This window comes from Poecilia formosa, unplaced genomic scaffold (assembly GCF_000485575.1).
Source record: "Poecilia formosa unplaced genomic scaffold, Poecilia_formosa-5.1.2 Scaffold297, whole genome shotgun sequence".
NCBI lineage: Eukaryota > Metazoa > Chordata > Actinopteri > Cyprinodontiformes > Poeciliidae > Poecilia > Poecilia formosa.
In genome coordinates, this window is record NW_006800236.1 from 656,360 (window position 1) to 675,378 (window position 19,019).

The 19,019-nt window shown below is 42.7% G+C and overlaps 1 protein-coding gene and 1 long non-coding RNA gene across 2 annotated transcripts in view; one reads left to right on the forward strand and one right to left on the reverse strand.

The window, feature by feature from the left end:
* The window catches only part of LOC103151979 (potassium voltage-gated channel subfamily H member 8-like), a 42,661-nt gene extending 26,639 nt beyond the window's left edge, over positions 1–16,022 (forward strand). Inside the window, exons 8-15 of the mRNA XM_016660777.1 lie at positions 1,894–2,265; positions 2,726–2,925; positions 3,791–4,040; positions 6,352–6,566; positions 12,231–12,505; positions 14,722–14,831; positions 14,928–14,980; positions 15,227–16,022. Of these exons, the coding sequence (XP_016516263.1) occupies positions 1,894–2,265; positions 2,726–2,925; positions 3,791–4,040; positions 6,352–6,566; positions 12,231–12,505; positions 14,722–14,831; positions 14,928–14,980; positions 15,227–15,862 (2,111 nt within the window). The 3' untranslated portion in view covers positions 15,863–16,022. The remainder of the gene's footprint in view (positions 1–1,893; positions 2,266–2,725; positions 2,926–3,790; positions 4,041–6,351; positions 6,567–12,230; positions 12,506–14,721; positions 14,832–14,927; positions 14,981–15,226) is intronic.
* LOC107832931 (uncharacterized) overlaps positions 1–16,242 on the reverse strand; it is a 23,033-nt gene extending 6,791 nt beyond the window's left edge. Inside the window, exons 1-2 of the long non-coding RNA XR_001658658.1 lie at positions 16,231–16,242; positions 15,905–15,907 (exon numbers count right to left, since the gene is read on the reverse strand). This is a non-coding gene — a long non-coding RNA (uncharacterized LOC107832931). The remainder of the gene's footprint in view (positions 1–15,904; positions 15,908–16,230) is intronic.
* Positions 16,243–19,019: the final 2,777 nt, after the last annotated feature.

Consider the following 19,019-nt stretch of genomic DNA (forward strand, 5'->3'; position numbering starts at 1 on the left):
ATGGATGGATGGATGGATGGATGGATGGATGGATGGATGGATGGATGGATGGATGGATGGATGGCTTTCCATCATAGAATGTCTAACATAATGAAGTCTCTCATCATTCGTTCTGATGATCAACCATCATCTTGTCTTCATCTGTTGTTCAAAGTCTGAAGTTTTTTCCCTGAGGCTCAGTAAAAAGTTAAAAGTACTGACATGAATACTTCAGCAGCTCTCTCTGGTATTTAGAAACTCAACTGTTGAACCTTCCAGGAAGCTCATGTATCACCAGACGAAGATGGTCCTTCATAGTTTGTAGCATGTGAATTACTTTGCAGCAGAGCATCCAGGCATTAGGTGTTTGCCTATTCTCTTCCTGAGAAAACACTTCTAATTCTGGAGATCCGTTCCCCCTCCCACTGCGCTCACCAGTGCTAAACAACAACACGATGAAGGTGTATGTGGAGCTGGTGGCTGTACTGCTCCGGGGATTTAAATCGGAAAACTGTGAAAAATAAAGGTTGCGACTGGTCATAAACAAATGGAAAGGTCTCTGCTCGGATGCAAATATGACCATAGACTGGGGGTGGGCTGCAGCGCAGATGGTGAAGAGGGTCAGCCATTAATCAGAGGGTGTGTAATTGAGCAAGATAAAACTGCTTCCGATGGGCAGAGCAGTGCTCCTACACTCAGGGTTAATGAGTATGTGGATGCGTGGCTTTTAAAATGTTGCAAAATACAATCGCAACTTCAGAATCCTTCATCTGTAATCCTCAGCTGCACACTGTGAAATATAACCATTTAAAGACAAGAAACTCTTAATTTAAAGGTAAGACAAAATAATAATAATAATAATCTCCATCGCATGAGGAAATGTGGAAAATACACACTAAATCATTACACTGAAAAGGATCTTGTTTTGGTTGAAAGAAATTATGTAGGTAAGCAAATTCATATCTCAGTCATGACCAGGAGGTGCCAGTAAGACAATTAAAAACTAGAATTTACTACTTATTTTCCTAAAACCTCCAAAGTAATTCTCCAAAAATTTCCAAAGTGCTTCCTGAAACATACCAGATACTTCCTACATCTTAGCAAAAACTTTCAAAGAACTTTCTACATAATTTTACCAAGAACTTTACTGGAACTTTAATTGGACTTGCTGGTGACTTTATCTGAACTTTCCAGCAGCTTTACTCAAACAGATTCATTCTGGATCTTACCTTGTACTTTCCCCAAACTTTCTTGGAAGACACCAGATCATATCCTGGCTCCTAAATGTTCCTTTTCAGAACTTTACTGAAAATAATAGTTCCAGGAACTTTCATGGTAAATCTTAGAAAGTACATAGGGGCTTTATGAAAGTATCTGCTAAGTTCTGGGAAGAGAGCGAGAAAGTTGCAGGAAAGTAGTTGGTAAGTAACCATTAAGTCTTGAGGAAGAAATCTTTGAGTTTTGTTTTAGTAAAGGCCATAAAATTCTTATTTGTTTCCACACCAAAAGAAGGGATTGCTGCAAAGTCAGTGACTCTATTCCATCAACTGAGTTTCCTTAGGTTGCAAATTTTTTTACCATATCAGTATTAGGAAGTTATTTACTTACTGTATGTATCTCCCTAACTATTTTTTTCTATTTCTACCAATGTTTCCTTCCAAACAACAAATAAAAGTGTTGCAGCTTCACTGAAAGGAAAAGGTGACCAATCTCATCTACGCACAAAAATAAATGCATCCTGACATCTCCTGAAATGTTAGAGAGCCATTACTGTCTATCTGAATTCACAAACATGACAAAGTCCCTGCTTCCCTCCAAAACATTGTTTTCACTGCAAGGCCGTCCAGAAAAGGTCACGTATGTATTCTCGTTAAGCTAACGACCTCTTCTGGACGGTTCCTCTTCTCCCACCAGGCTGGCTCCATGAACTTGCCAAACGTCTGGGAACGCCATACTTCCTGACTCCTCTCACCTCCCTGCTGGGCGTTTCGGATTCCCCTCACGGCGCAGTGACAGCCGCCAACTCCAGTCACTGGAACGCTTCGGGGCTGGAGGCGCTGAACGTGACGGGGGCGGCGGGCCTGAGCCAGTGGAACGGCACCAGGACCAGACTGAGGATGCTGAACGGCTCGGGGATGACGCTGAGCGGGGGGCCGTCCGTCAGGAGCTCCTACGTGACGTCGCTGTACTTCGCTCTGAGCAGCCTCACCAGCGTGGGCTTCGGCAACGTCTCAGCCAACACCGACTCCGAGAAGATCTTCTCGATTTGCACCATGCTGATCGGAGGTGAGCTGAACCTCAACAACTATGCTGAGGATTATTTTAGTAATCTGATGATTAATCTGTTAAAACAAATTGATACGTTTGGCAGATTTTTTTCTTTTAAGTTAGGTTAAAATAAAACCCCAATAACCACTCCAAAGCTCACTGGCATTACCAAATCTTCATATCAACCATCAAAGCTTTTCTGCTCCTTCTGCTGGTGTTTCATGTAGATTATATGTCAACTGGATGTTTGAGAGGAAAACCAGGAAACAGCCTACCATCACAAATGCAGACATATGCTGTTTTCTGAACATGCCGCTAAGTACGATGACAGAACCCGATTAAAGGGAATTGCCTTATGAATTATTTGAAATACTCTTCTCCTGGAGGTCTCAGTAGGAGAATATAAGCAAAATACGAAAAACAAGAAGAGAAGAGCTCGTATGAAGCCTCTCTATCCCTTCTGCTGTCTCCTCCGTAGCCTTAATGCACGCCGTGGTCTTCGGAAATGTGACGGCCATCATTCAGAGGATGTACTCGCGTCGCTCCCTCTACCACACCCGCACCAAGGACCTGAAGGACTTCATCCGTGTGCATCGGCTACCGAAGGCCTTGGAGCAGCGCATGATGGAGTGCTTCCAGACAACCTGGTCCGTCAACAACGGCATCGACGTCAGCGAGGTAGGAGGGCTCGACTGCACGGGCCAAACATGGAACATTTCACCTTCAGACGCCAAAAGCCGAGGTAATGTACGCAAACATGGAGACATTCAGAAATGACGACTCTGACATATTATCTCTCTCATGATGTGGCTTTCAGCAAATATGAATACTGCTAAGAAGAAAAGCAGTTTGGAAATGTCTGGTTTTTGAAAGGTCAAATGTCCAACAATCACTTCAATTCTTTGAAATGTGGCATAAAGTGTAAAACGTTTTCATTTGCATCGACTTTGCGTGTAGCAATAGGATTAATTTGATCTGAGGCCTCATTCAGTGGACAGGGAGGATTTGAGTTGTATTTTGGCTCCCATCTCGCTGGAGTGACTCTTAATTTAACAGATTAATGGACAGACATGAAGTTCAGACTTGGATGGGTCTTTCCTTGAATTCAAATCTAGATAAATAATCCTTTTTTTTTTTTTACTTTAGCATTTGACATTTAACACAGGTCTGATAGTACTCAAGTAGAAATTATTTTAAAAAGACATCTAGTTTTACTCAAGTTATCTCAATTTGATATAAAAATAAAAATAAAGAAAAAAAAAGTAAAAAAAATCTGGCCCTTCTCAATCCTGTCTTTAGTGGCCGTTCACTGGCATGTTTGCGATTCCTGTAAATTAGCGGAGACGATGCGTAGCTGTTTCTAGATGCATATATCAGTTGTGAATATGTGGGAAGGTGAAAGGTTTCATTTTGCCAGTTACTTCCTCCTTCCCACACAGTAATGGTCAGAGAACGAAGCAGAAAGAGAAGACGTCCCTTAAAGCAACGTAAAGACTTGGCTGTGGCCCGTCCAGTGACGTCTTTCTCCTGAACTTCTCTCCAGCTGCTGAAGGACTTCCCGGACGAGCTGAGAGCTGACATCGCCATGCACCTGAATAAAGAGCTGCTGCAGCTGCCGCTGTTTGAGTCAGCCAGCAGGGGGTGTCTCCGGTCCCTGTCGCTCATCATCAAGACCTCCTTTTGTGCTCCAGGAGAGTTCCTCATCCGCCAGGGCGACGCGCTCCAGGCGATATACTTTGTCTGCTCAGGATCTATGGAGGTTCTGAAGGATAACACCGTTCTGGCCATTCTGGGTAAATGAAACCGTTTTACAGTGACAGTCATTAAAAGCTTCTGTCCACGGTAGCTCCAGGATTTTATGTTCTGCTTCACCTGTCGTCAGTAAGCTCATCAGATCCGGTGCGTACCAGGCGTCCGACGCTAATCGGAGCCATTTTTCCACCTGAATCTTGAAGGTCTTTTTTGTTGAGGAGTCCAAACCAAAGAAGCCCTCCTAGATTCCGGTAGGAAGGTGACTCACAAACCAACACGTTGGAGCTTGGCTTAAGAAAACGTAGCAAATGCTGCATCATCGAGGAGAAGAGCCCAATTATCTAAGGACAAAAACCACTATGAACACAGTTCTGACTAACGCTTCTGAATGATTATTGCAACCTGTAAAAAGGACCTATGAGAAAAAGAAGCCATTTAGCACTTATGAAGTCATCCATCATTCGATGCTTTACAGAGAGTCAGAACCTAATCAAGCACAGGCTCAGTATTCACAAAACTGCAGCAATGTGGGTATTAAGCTGCCCCTCTGGAATAAACAATTCACGCCCCATTGTGAAGATGGAGTTTCACTGAGACGGTTAGCAGAGCCCTGAGGTCCTGATAACAAACTTTAAACTGCATAAATGTGAGATTTAAACTCGCTTTCAGACACTGGTTCAACTTGAAGGAAAAAAACACCAAGAAAAGCGAATCAGACTTTTGTTTTTCATCTGTTAATAAATTTCAGACTCAGAGTTTCGCTTTCTGAGAGCTTTTTGCCTTCTTCATGTTGTGAGACAAGTGCTGTTTTAGTAATCTCTTCAATTCTAACTGAAATAAAAATAATAAAAACAAAGCAATCCCAGTTTGTGGTTTAACTAGAGGGGCGCTTGTTTTGCCACACAGGGTCAGGTTGGTTAGTGTAGCTGTTTTTCCCCAAAAATGGAATCATCATTTTGAAAACTTCTTTTTGAAGTTCAATCTTAAAAGTTTGTTCGATGACCTGAAATGTGACGAAAAAAAGCAAAAAGTGAAGAAATCTGTAGCAGAAGTGCAACCTGTAATTCAAAAGGAAAAAAAAGATACCCAAAGAAAATAATGAGTAAAAAAAAAAAAAAAAGCTACACCCTCCCTTCTTTGTTGAAAAGCCTCAGACGTGCGTCAGTATTACTCCTCCAGATAAAAGAGCCTCTCCAGGGTCATGTCCCGCAACGCGAACGCTGACACTCCTTCCCGTCCACAGAACAAGGATAAAACAGAATACAGAAGCACAAACAGAATCCCAAACAGTCCTGGAAACAGTTCAGCCTCACACAAAGCGCCGACCGAAAATTAGCAACGCAGCTTTTTAAACCAAAGGCCTAACTGCTGTAAATAATAAAATGAGCGCTGCCCACAGAGGATAGACGCCGTGCTCATTAGTTTGATGCTCGTGCGCCGGCATGTGGATATTAAAACAGCACTGAGCTCTTCCTGCTCCCTCCTCCTCGTGTGTTTTCCCAGAAACACAAACACACGCACAACACACACACACACACACACACACACGACACTCTCTCCTGTGCAAAAGGAGAATTAGGAAAGGCATGTGCTATTTTTCTTCCTTGTTGTTGTTCTCCCTTACATAACCACGTGTGCACTGAGCGGCTTTGGCAGTGCCACTTCGGCTTTGCGGCGCAGGTGGAAACGGTGGGCAAAAGAAAGGAGGCAGAAGCGACGACGAGTAACACTTTGCTTTCCAACGCTTTCGCTCCGCACAGGAGAGGGAACGCAGTCAGTCATGGCTTTGAAAGTTTTGTACAAATAAAACACCTTAAGGGAGAATTAAAATACCTGGAGAAAGGATGGAGCCTTTTCTAACAGCAGAGTGTGCAAGTGAAAATGCAGGATTCTGACAGACTCCCGAGAAAAAGCGGCGAATGCCAAAACTGAATCAAAAAGTTCTTCGGCGTGATATTAGTTCAAGGCTGTGAACACTTATAGAACCAAATTATTCCACATACAGATTTGCTCGTATTTCAGTTTGTCCACGTATAATATGGCATTTATTCTGCTCAGTGTTGAAATGATCCTTCCTCTTTCCAAGATTCAGACAATATGCATTAAAATTTGTGGCTTTTTAAGGTGGGAAACTGCGAAAAACTTTAAAAGTCATCAATAACTCAATCTTTGGTTGCATCATTGTTGTATTCTTAATACCGATCCTTCCCCGCATGTTTTAAAAACCACAACACACCGAGTGTTAGAATCCATGTTACGAGACACAACTTCACTGGAACAAAAAAGAAAAAGATTTTCTCAGACAGTTTTTGTTCACGCTCGCCTTCAAGTACCCGTGTCTCTCCCTCTAAGGTCGGGGCGACCTGATCGGCTCCGACTGCCTCACCCAGGAGGAGGTGATTAAGACCAACGCCTGCGTGAAGGCCCTCACCTACTGCGACCTGCAGTACATCAGCCTCAAAGGGCTTCGCGAGGTGCTCTGCCTCTACCCCGACTACGCCCAGAAGTTCATCACCGAGATCCAGCACGACCTGACGTACAACCTGCGAGAGGGACACAGCGCTGAGGTACAGCCGCAAGCTGCTGTCTGCAAAAAAATAAAAAATAAAATAAATAAAAATGCTGGTCTTGTTGGCAGTATAAAGAGAGGAGAGTGCAGGATTTTAAAAAAATATAACAAGTTTTCTATGACTTGTGTGCATGTGTAGTTCACGGTGAGTTAGGGCTGCTCTGTGTTTTACCCGGTTGAGATGATTTCCTGCATTTTGATTGGTTGAGGGGGTGCAGCACAAGGAAGGCAGTAGTCACTGAGTTTCTAAGCAAAAATATGAATCCATTGAGATCAACAAACAAGGACCGCATTTCTAATTAAACTCTGAGAAATGAGAAGTTAAGGTTCGGGATAAGGACACCTTTGGCTCCTAGGATGGCTTGAGGTCAAATCGCTGGGTTAGAGATTGAAAAATGAATCACAACATACCACACAGTGTGCAGGACTGTTCTGTGCACACAAGCCATTACTCATATCTGTACATCTCGCTTCCAATAGGGGAGACCTTCCCGTAATCCTTCTTAAGTTTTGATTGAAAGTTTCAGAGACTCTCAAAGCTGCTGCTACTTCATGGCCTGCTCTCAGTATGACGCTTCAGCATTTTTCGCTGGAGCAATGAAGAGTGGCAAGCAAAAAGAAGTGCTTTTTGCAGTTTGTCACAAGCTTGAAGAAAAAACAGACGAAAAGGTTCTCTGGTCTGATGAGACCAAAAGCAACCCTTTTGGTCTAAATGGAAAGTGCTCTGAGGCGAAACCGGGTGGAGGCAGCATCATGCTGTGGGGACAGGAGAACTGGTTCAGTTGATGGGCAAACATGGAAGAAAACCTTAGACTGAGGTGTAGGTTCATCTTCCTGCACCTCCGTCTCAGAATGGAATGGTTTGGATCAAAGCATATGTACTGAAACGGCCTAGTCAAAGTCCAGATTTAAATCCAATTTGCAAGAGCCAAGCTTACTGAGCTGGCCGCTGTTTTATAGAGCTGGTGGAGGCATAAACCCCAAAAGACTAGCAGAAACAAAACAAAACAAAAAATTTCATTTGTAAAAAGATTTATTCCTTTCTCTTCAACATGACACACTGACAATTTGCAACAAATATTAGAACCAGAACGAGAAGAGTCCCAAAAATGTACATTGACGTTTGTGGCGCTAACACATTTGGCAAAATGTAATGTCTGCTGCTTGTTTCATAATGGGTGACCCGGGACGTTCTTATGATGTAAAGCACTTTGCACCGCCTGGCTGCTGAAATGTTCTACGCAAATAAACTTGACCTGACGAAATGCAGAATCGTCAAGCTTAAACTTGCACTCGTCCCCATAGAAACGCAGGGGAAAAGCCGTCCTTAGCCAGACGGAGTGTAAAATCCCCTCCGCATGTCCCACCTCTGCTGATTAGCCGTCTCCTCGTTCGCCGCACTCTCTTGTGTTCTCATCAGACGCCGAGACGTCAGAAGATTTGTCCGTGGAGCTGCGAAGACAACCGACTTTCCGGTTACCATTTAATTTGCTCTTTCTGGGTACCGCTTATCCACCTGCTGCTATCAAGAGCTTTTAACAGCCTGCTTTCATTTTAATCAGCAAATTCATAGTGTTTCCACCAGCTAAATTACAGTGATCCAAATTACTCTTAATGCTTTTGTTGTTTTTTTTTGTTAGCTGATTGTTGATTGCGCCTTAAATCACATGCAGGACTGTGGGAAATGATTTGTACCTTCACAGATTTCTCCGGTTTTTCTTTTGTTTTCTTTTTCTTGGTGTCACACTTAAATGATTCAAGTGAGTAAATTAAATACTTAATTTAAAAAAAAATGATGTGGAGGATTTTTGACCCACTCCGCTTTCCAGAATGTTTTTTTTTTTTTAAGCAAAATTTCCAAGCATGAACAGCTTGTTTAAGGTCACACTAATCGTCTCAAATGGATTTCACAGTTAGAATCTGCTTTATTACACACGAGTGGCCGCTCAATGTGCCATCTTCAGTGGAAGAGTCCAAACGTGATTAAAGGAGCTCCAAAACCTTCATTTTTACATAATCTGAGTGTGCTTTAGATTAAGGTCACAAACTTATAGCTTATATGCCTTTAGCCAGGGGTCAAGTGAGGTCTGCAGGGTTCAGGGTTCGTCTGTGACCTCCTGGATCAATCGCTGATGCGTTCTCTGGAGTAACTTTGGTTGGCCGGCTTTTCCTGGGAAGGTGTTCCATGTTTTATTTGTGAATGAGAAACTGATTTTCTAACCAATAGTGGCATTTCACAGCTCTCCACTCTTTACTTCTGACATCCGGATCCCACTTTTGCTCAACTGGAGATGTTTGATCAGGGTTTATTTTTCTACCTTCACGACCGCTCACAGCGCCCTCTCTCTCTCTTAGACTTTTCTAATCTACAAACTCCTCTTCCTCCAGTTTTTTTTTTTTTTTTTACACAATGTCTTTGCAGTTGAGAAGGATTAGCCATCTGGTCTGAGTGTGTGTGTGTGGGGGGGGAGCAGAGGAATCCACGGCTTCTGCTTAAGAAGCCGCCAACAGATGACAGACACGAGCTGCGGATTCAGATGCTGGGAATCTAGCGCCGGATCTCAGCTGTAGCCTACACATGAATGACCAGCTTCTGTTGGAAACAGCTAGGTCACATTTTCTCTGTGAGTAAACATGTTAATTAGAGCGGTGATTCCAGGGAAGCATCAAGAAAGAGGGAAATATGCACCCTTGGCTTAAGGATTAACATATCACTGCAGCATGTTCCAAGGTTTATTTTTTTCACCTCATAAGTGCAGGTGCATTCCCAATAAACGGGAATATCACTAAGAAGTGATTTTGCTTCAGTGAAACTAATTTGATATGGATTCACGGCACACAGACTTTGATATTGCAGAAGTTGACAGAGTGCTGGGTCTAGAAATATTAACGGGAAGTTGAGTGGAGGAAGGTAGAAGAAGGTGGATAACCACTTCCAAACTGCTGAAAACGATTCACTAAAAGAGAAAGCTATACGGTAAAATGCATAAACTTACAGAGATGTTATGTAAGGTATTGGCAGCTACTATTTTAACATCGCTTAAAATGAGAAGCCCATTTTTTCAAATGGTTTTATTTTGTTTACAGACGACGCTGTTTGATTTCAGGAATCATAATCTCACAGGTGCAACTGCGGGTTTGGTGTTGTGGAGCCAAATTTTGGCTCTCAGCCAGGAGGTAAGCAGGTGGAGAGCAAGAGATGGCTTTAATTAAAAAGGGGAAAAAAAACTGCACATCAACAGGAGCAGCTCTTATTTTGAAACACTGCCAGCCAGAACAAAGCAACGCTCAGTATGCAAGGATGCAATACAAGAAACCTGAAGTATGAAGTTTCACTCACCTCTGCATGCTAAATGCTTATAGGGGCTGACATTGCTTTTTTTTCTGATTAACATAACAAACAATTCTTTGTCCAGTTGGGGGACATTAGTAGACTGTGTGCAAAGTATTGAACTGTCACCCCAAGAAGGTTAATATACGCTTACAGGACTTTATCAAAATAAAGCAAATTTTAGATACACTTTTGTGTGTGGCAATAATATAAATAATAAACATTGTGAATATAAACCGAGTAGACAAACTAGAAGCGTGCAAACCAAGCTGGAGCCACAACCAGCAGCCAGGTGGAGGTTATTCACCCAACTCTTTTCTGCCCTGATGCTCCTTCCACTCATTGCCCGTCTTTATGCCAGCTGAGCTGATCTCCTGACTTTGGCTTCATGTCTGCGAGAGAGTGCTGTCAGTCCTCTAATTTCATTCAAGCTGTGCTATATGAAGCCCCGCTGCCTTAAAAATCTTTGTTTTGTGATTCATTTGCACAAAATCACACCTGCTCAGCGTTTCATTTGATAAAGAGCAAATATGACTGTGTTGAAAACAGTTATAATCTTCTTAAAATCTGGGCAACAGAAAAAAATAGAAAAAGGGGAAATTGCCTGCATAGGAGAAAGCATATTACATGCAACATATATATGCACGTGCAGGGAATTCAGTGGTGCATCCTCAATCGACCGCGGTGAGAGACTAAAAATAGCGCCGTCAGATGGGTGGGGGAGGGACAGGGTCATCCCTAACTGGATAAAAATAGAGCACCAACCAGATGGAGACAAGATGATAGAACATCAGGAATGAAGGGAAGTGGCAGGGGAGGGGAAGAGGAAGAAACTCGCTGATATTTGCATTCACGTGCCACCACACAGAGTCACAGCCGTGTCTTCGCCGCATCTAGATCTATTAGACTCTTCTCCTGAAGGCTTAACCTCACCCCTTACCCTTACCTCAAGCCATGCTTCACCTTGAGATTAAATTATTAACATCATGCCACTGCAGTGGCCGCGATGAGACTGTGCAGAGAATCCCACATTACAGTTTCATAGACCTACATGGCGAAGCCCAGCAGATTTGTCCTTGCACAAAAGACGCAGGGTTCATCCTCGGTGTGGAATCCAAAACTGCTCCTGGCCGTATTTTAGCTCCCAAAAGCATGCATGGTGTCTGCATGTCACCATGCATGCTTACCCTCGCAGAACGCACGCGTTTACACCTGGAAACATGCATTATTGTTTTGGCACGCTGCTTTTTGAGGTGGCACGTGCTGCTCTCACATAAACAGACACTTGATTCTAAACAGTCCCTTCTCCACTCATCCCCCTCCCTCCTCCCCCCCAACTCCCCTGCTCCTCCACAGGCAAACCTCTGCTAAAATTAAACCTCTGTGATCTATAAATACCAGTCGGGCATGTGAGCCAAGAACTGGATGGAGAAGACGGGAAACAGAGGGTGTGAGAATGGTGACAGAGGGAGATGGATCAAGAGTGAAGGGAAGAATGAGAGCTGTGTTTTAATCAGCTTTGAGAGAAAATGTGCAGAACACCCCCCCGCCACTCCCCAAAAAACAAAAAAAACATGTCTGCATGTAGCAACATGCTGACTGCAGGTCCGCTTTAATGCAATTTGTTGGGATTTACAAATTAAACGAGCCTCTTCACATTTTTCATCTTAAGAACTCAAACAATTTCCATGCCTGCTTGACTTTGAATGGAGATGCTTCTTTGCAGTGCAGTGCTGTCTGTAAGCTGAATGGACATCAGCACTAATGCGGCTCTTGTGAATGGCGTTCGTTCCCTTTCACTTTTACTTTTAGTGACTCAGCTGCTCCCCCTCCTGATCAAAAAGGGAAGTGACAGCAACCGAAGTCAGAGGCATGAGAGGTTTCAAAAATATGAGGTCAAATAATAAATTAAAAAAAAAACATAACACTATTTGTTGTTGTGTGTGCTATTTTAGTAATATTAAGAGGTTGATCACTGTTGTCACACAAGTTAGGTATTTGGGTTTAAGGTGGCCTATTCAGTAAAAGTCTAACTGGTGGTGGAAACGCTCTTCTGAATTGACCAGAACACAAAATAGCACTCGTGGAAATGATGGAGCAGAGGCAACGGTACCAAAAGGAGGGACGCAATTAAACATTGTATTATATGTATTACATGCAGTGTTTTTGGATGACTTTATATCAAGTTGATCATTACTCTTGTTTTATCATAACTGTAAGTAAAAGAGGTTGTCTAACAGCAGCTGTTAGTTTGTAAATTGTTAAGAATATGAGAACCAGCTTTAGAAGAGAGGAGAAAAATGTCTCCAATTTGTGATTCCCTCCATCCAGACAGACTATGAGAGCAACGGAGGCCTTGTGAAGAAACTCCCCTCCATCAGGGAGGATGAAGAGGGCTCCGGGTCTGAGGGGGAACACTCCCCTCTGCCTAAGATCTCTTCCTTGGGGAGGTTGGGCCGAGGCCTGCGCTCTCCCCTGCGCTCCCCGCTGCGTTCCCCGCTGCTGCCGCCGCGACCTTTCAGGCCGATAAGTGAGCCGGCTCGGCCCTCCAGCCTGCAGATCCCCGTGGTGAGCTTCAGCTGCCTGCAGCCGGACCTCAGTCCTCGGTAAGGAGCCAATTAACTTCCATCTCTGTTGAACTTCAACCCGGCATTGATCTGGGTTAGTGCGATTCAGTCATCTAGAAATTCTTTAATGATGCTTCTATGATTTAAAAATGCAAAGAACGGGTACCTGTGCATCTATCTTACTGTTTTACCGTCGCATCTCTGTCTAGCATGGAAGTAAACCCATTCATAAACCCCAGAAGACGGACTGTGAATCTAGGCCAGTCAGACACACTCTTCAGGTCTGTAGATGTATGGAAGTCTGGCTGGTAATTGTCATGCAGGTGTGTGCTGCTTCTCTCCAACAGTCCATCATCTGCTGTCGCTGAGAACAACCTCTGACCTTCCATCTTTTGACAGCTGGACAACGTCTCAGAAAAGCTCTCCTTGTAATGACACATTTTTAGGCAGGTGCAGGAAGTCTCTGGCACTGAGATTTAAAACAAAAATAGAGGCAGGTTACAAGGCTACAATGTTTTCAGGATCATGAAGCGTTTCTTCTTTTGTAAAGACTTGAGAAGTCTCAGTGGCTTTTTGTTTGCTGTAACCTGGACTCCACACTGGCACCACGCACTCTCACACCACATCAGGATGCAGGAACGATACCACAGGTATCGTCTGTGCAATATACTTTTCTGTCCATGACCTGGATGTCATCTGGGAAACTTTGCACATATATGGAATAACCTCTAACCATTAGACCACAATCCAAGGAACAGCTAAGCAACAGCAAAATCCTCAAACTCACAGTCCTCTGGTAGAGGAAACAAACTTGAAGCGAATCCACCCAGGTCATTAGGGTGAGTGTGAAGTTATTACAAATTAGAGGTTTCTGCACCGCCACCACCAGTTTCAGTCTCCCCATAGATAAGAAGTATCTTCACTAGCTTATCAGCTTCATTTGGAAGCCTGCATAGTTTCCAGTACCAGCAGAACCAGAGTAGACCCATCATCACTCAGCCACCACCATGCCTCCAAATGGGCACGATGTTCTTTTCAGCATAAGCTTCATCTTAAAACTGACAAGTTTCAGTTTTTATTCTGGTCTCAAAACCTTTTGATGTAGTTGTTAGTAAACTGGAGGCGAGTTTTCTTGTGCTTTTTGGGTCTATGGTGGTGTACGGCTTGGAGTTCAAGCATGAAATCCTTCAAGACAGTAACATTCAGTCAGGAGTTTGTTGTAACCAAGTGATTCCTCAGAAATCTGCAGGTGGAAGTTAACTTCCTCTGTTGGCCAAATGGAGGTGTTGTAACTTCTGTTCTTAGCAAGAAATGCTTCCTACTGTATTTCTAGGAAGATTCAGTGACTTTGTTTAGTTTGTGACCTCTTCTCTGAATGTTTTAGAGAATTATATCACCATATATTTAACATGCAACAAAATGTTACAATGAGCAGTCCAGGTATTTGAGGTGTTTTACTCCAAATACAGATGATGGGGCCAATTAAACCATTTATTGCTCCTGAAACTGGGTTTTATTTGCAAAATGCCTGCTTTTTTAGATGAATTCTGAGTAGGGGATTAAATCATTTTCGGCACAACTATAAATGCTGCTTCTCAGGAATCACCCAGGACTCAGACATAATATGCTTTGGTTGTAAATCCCTGCACAGACAATAACAACGCTACCATTAGCACTGCCACCTTTTTCTGCAAACTGTCTCATTAGCATAAATTGACTGAGGCTATTCCTGCTCCCAGAGGGACGGACGTTGCTTTCGCCACCCTGAGGAGAAGCTGTTTTGAGTCCTGCCATTAGGAGAGGCAGTGGATTAAATCATGAATCAAGTCGAGAGTAAAAAATTTAATTGAAATGTTTGCTGATAGTCTCTGGCTGTGCCTCAATTATATCTCTAATTAGAACTTTAATAGAGCTCTGTGGGATTGGTTTATTATTACAGCATCTCTACAGCACTAATGACGACCCTCTACTCTCTATCAAGTCTGGTGCTAAATCTAATTAGTGTTTTCTTTTTGTCTGCTGTGGAGACTAAGCGTCTTTTTTGCGTTAATAAGGTACATTTCAATTCTAGTTAAATGCAGTGTGTGCCGTTATTTTTAATGATCTGCTGCCCCCATGTGGAACTTATTTCGTACTGCATCATAGTTTTTTTTTGTTTTGTTTTGTTTTTTTAACCAAGCTAGATTCTCGGTCACTGACAAGGATCTCTCAGTTTGAAATGACTTCAGATCTTTTTTTTTGCTACGAATCCTCAGGTTTGTGGACGGGATTGAGACTGAAAACCACACCAGCTCAGCTCAGAGGTTTGACTTTTCCCCCAGTGCGACGCAGAGTTTTCTGCCCAGGCCTGATTCAGCCACTCCAGGTGACAGTTTGCACAAAAAATGACTACAAAAAGCAACAGATAAGTCGATCTACGTTCAACAGCTTCCGGTTTTAACTCACTGTTTTGTGTACCCAGGAGCCCAGGATGGAGGTGACACCATGGAGACTATTGAAAAGCTAAAACATGAGGTAAAATGGAGATTTAATTTATTGTCTTATTTCAAGTGTACAACGGTGTTTGTACTAGAAACTAGATCAAATATTTGATAAGATTTTGTGATTTTTGCCATGCAGATTTGAATGAAATCCTAATAAAACATCATACGGCTGCTGTTTTCCCTGTATTCTTCCTTTACCTCATTAACTGCACAGTGATTTGCACAAATGCACAACAACTTGCAGTGTTTCTCCTCCATCTCTCATCTGTTTCCCTAGATGTGCGTCCTCTCACGCCAGGTAACAGCTGTGAGTCAGGAGCTGCAGGAAATGACCCGCCTCCTCAAGCCTCTCTTCCACAACTCGTCCACGCTGCTGATGCCCTGCACTGTGACTCCGCCCCCCAGCGTGTCCCCTCGCTGCTACTCGCCAGGCCCCGCAGTTTTCACCCAACAGGCTCCGGCGGATCCGCCGGACGGACGAAACGAGGCGGACCTCCACTCACCCAGGCTGGACACGGGCGCCGAATTTCAGGGGCAGTTTGATCCCCTCCGTTGCTCCCTAACCATCTCCCCTCCCCTGGCCTCCCAGCAGACCCACCCCGCCGCTCCCCCGTTCTCTCATCGCTCAGCTCCCCCTTCGCTCAACGGCTCCCCTCATGAGCACGCCGCTGTGTCGCACCCCTGCCTTTCGTCCTCCATCCCCTCCCTCCCATCGGTCACCACTCCCCTCCTGGTAGATTTATCAGAACCAGGCACCAAGCTGCAGACCCTGACCCTCCCAGCAGCATCCCACTCACACATCCAGCCCTTTTTCCAAACCTCCAGCATGGCAACAACAAACTCCCAGATGCCCATACTGAACCTGCATGATGTGCAGCTCAGCTTCGTCGATGAGGGACGGCCGTCAGTGTGACTGGACTTTAAATCAGATCTGAACCGACGGAGGCGACACGACTTACTGCATGAACAGTCTGCCCGAAGTTTGCCATGTTACAGTGTAAATATGATGTTTTTAAGCTGTTCTCATGAGCACTCTGTATGAAATCTGATAATAAACTTGCTAAGCAGTTTTACTTCACGTGTTTGGCACTTCAGTGGTTTTAGAAACAAATGAAGGGAATTCTGGGAATTGGAGGAAGTAAAGGTTGTTCCCATCCTCAGGTTTGAATTATTAACTTTACAGATGCTCGTCTTTGTTAAGTTTGGGCTTTTAATGATTTATTTTAACTATTTTTGTCCAGAATGGTGTAGCTACAGCTGCCTGGTGGCGCAGTTGGTGACACTGTTGTCTTGCAGCAAAAAGAGTCTGAATGTGAACTGCATTTAAAACCAGAATTAGGTGCTTAAGTTTGAGTTTAGCTTTTTTTAGTTATTGTTTTAAAATCCTCAGACGGTCGAAACGACGTATACAGGCTTCAAAAAAGTTGAAACCAGCAGTTTAAATACGCTGACTAGGAGAAAGAAAACAATTTTGTTCCTTATTCCCATGACAAATTGTGTCACTCTAGACTTTTGTTTTTTGTTTTCAGTTAGTTCGAACTACCAAAATTATTTATATTCCCTACGTTCCAATGGCTTAACCAGAAGAAAATAAAGTTTTCAAACAAAAACTCATAAATCTGGTAAAGACCTGGAGGACTTAAGAGGCAAATATCAAGATTTGCATGTTAAGTGTGCACACACTTACACAACTACGCATTGAAATGCTGCAGTACTCTAATCAGATATTTAATCCCTCAAACTGAAGTGTTTTTTTAAGTTCTGAAGATGCAGGGTCACACGAGGATTGTTGTTTGTGGTCTCCTTTGATGTATATTCGCTTGTGTTTATGAAAAGTCTTATTTTGGCCTCTTTTATGCCATCTGAGCCCTCTGTAATTCAGACAAGTGCTTTGTCATGGGAACCAGATCCAAAATATGACTCCATGGTTCCACTGCTGCTCGTGTTTCTTCACCCGCCCCCCAGAGTGAAGATGAGGAATTACTCAGCGAAAAAAAAAAAAGAGTTCAACCACTGACCACTGGAAACCTCACACTCTTTGATGATTGTACACAATTTCAAACAAAAAGAGGTTCTCTGTTGTCTTGGGTTTCTCATGTGGTGGGAGGGAAGAAAAAAAAAATCAACTTGTCAGCTGCCTGCGCTCTGACTAAACCGTAACATCAACAGACGCCTCTAATGATGATTTTCCTGTTTAAATTTATGCTTAGATTAAGAAAAGAGAGGAACAAATTAACAGTTGGACTGCTTTAAATCAAGTCAGGTAAGTGGAACACAATCACATCAATGAGGAACAACCCCACTTTTAACTATCAAAATATGCTGTAACACATATTTATGTAATTTCCGTTTTTAACTTAATAAATTGTATTTTTGGAAATATAAAAATATGAAGAAATTTTTAATAATAAAAAGAAATCAGAAGTTACAGTTCTGGCAAGTTATGAATCCAAGCTTGGAAACGCAGCACCCTCATTGGTTCAACGTCGTTACCACGGAGTCACCACAGTGAGGCAGCATTTCTATTTCTACCATCTACTCCAGTCTGGGGTCCTGTGTGGGTTTCCTGCTGGATGAACATTTGTTAGGGAAGAAATGATAACTATTTTTGTTAGAGCTGTACCAGCAAACAGGAAATCTCTCTATTTTTGAGTAAAAAAAAAAAAAGATTTGAGGTTATAACAGCTGCGTATGCACATCTAGTTTATTGTGTCTTGTTGTTTCTCCCGCAGTTATTTAAATAATAATACAGTACAGTCTGTGTGTATGTGCTTCTGTACGTGTGGAATGATGAACTACAGTGGATCAATGCACTGATCCATCATCACTGGGATTTACATTTTTTAAGTGAAATGAAATCCGAAAAGAGCGTTTTGAACCACTGAGAAATCGTCTGAGCCTTTTCCACCTTAACCTCAGGTAAGATGCTTCTGATCTGCCATCTCTGTTGCCACTGTACGTTTTTGTCCCATACTTTTTCCTGCCACCTAACTTTCCATTCACCAGCTACATACAGCATTGCATAAAGTTTCTTCAATGTCTTCAGCAAAAAAAGAAAAAAAAAAGCAATTTCCCCAATTAATTGTGCTACTGTAATTAAGATGCATACTTCCATCTGGGATATTAACCCTATATGTCTATGTTAAACATAATACAATAAATATATATACATTTCTTTTCATCTATGTGGTTGCTGACTTGCCTCCTACCTCTGGCACTAACTATAAGACAATAACATTATTTTGTAGCTGTATTGATTTTATTTTTCTAGCATTGCATTTTTTTTCCTTTGGAAAATAATCTTGTGGTATTGAAAATGTTATTGATTATCAAGTATTTTTCTTAGTATCAGGACCAAGTTTGACAATTAAGGTTCACAACTAATTTACCCCCCACTCTGTGTACACAATGCTATTTCCTTATCTCTAACACATCTTTTTACTTAAGAATAGCTTCAACAACATGTGAAAACGATTTACTCTGACACTATAATGCAACCAGACCCACATGTCCTTAGTGAGCACACACACACACACACACACACACACAAAATAAAATGAAATAAAAGTTCATCTAAATTTGTTATTTCCTGACTTTAAATGTTTAATGTCAATTAGAGTTATAAAGATACAAAAACGAGCAAATCAGTACTGGAAGTTGACGTTTCTGATCGTTTTAAGTGCTTGTTCCTAAGTTCATAGGCAGTGTGTAAGTTAGGTAACATAAACACAATCAGGAGAGCCTGATGATGAACAACATGAGTCTCTGCTGAAGCAGGTTAAGACCCTGGCTTGCTTTCATTCAAGCCTTGGGAAGCCACTGCTGAGCCTACATGATGCTGAGTGACTTGCGGTGGAATGTCAAACACGTTTAAGATGATTCTGCACAGGTGGGGTGTTGGCAGCGCCGAAAACCACAGAGGAGGCAGACGGGCTGAGTGGTAATGATAGGTGACGATTCCTCCATCTTAAATAAATCAAAAAGTGCTGACCACGCTGTTGGTTAGCAGCAGGCCTGTGATTTGGACAAGCCAGTGATGAACAGACCGCGCATGTTTGGGAAATCCTGAT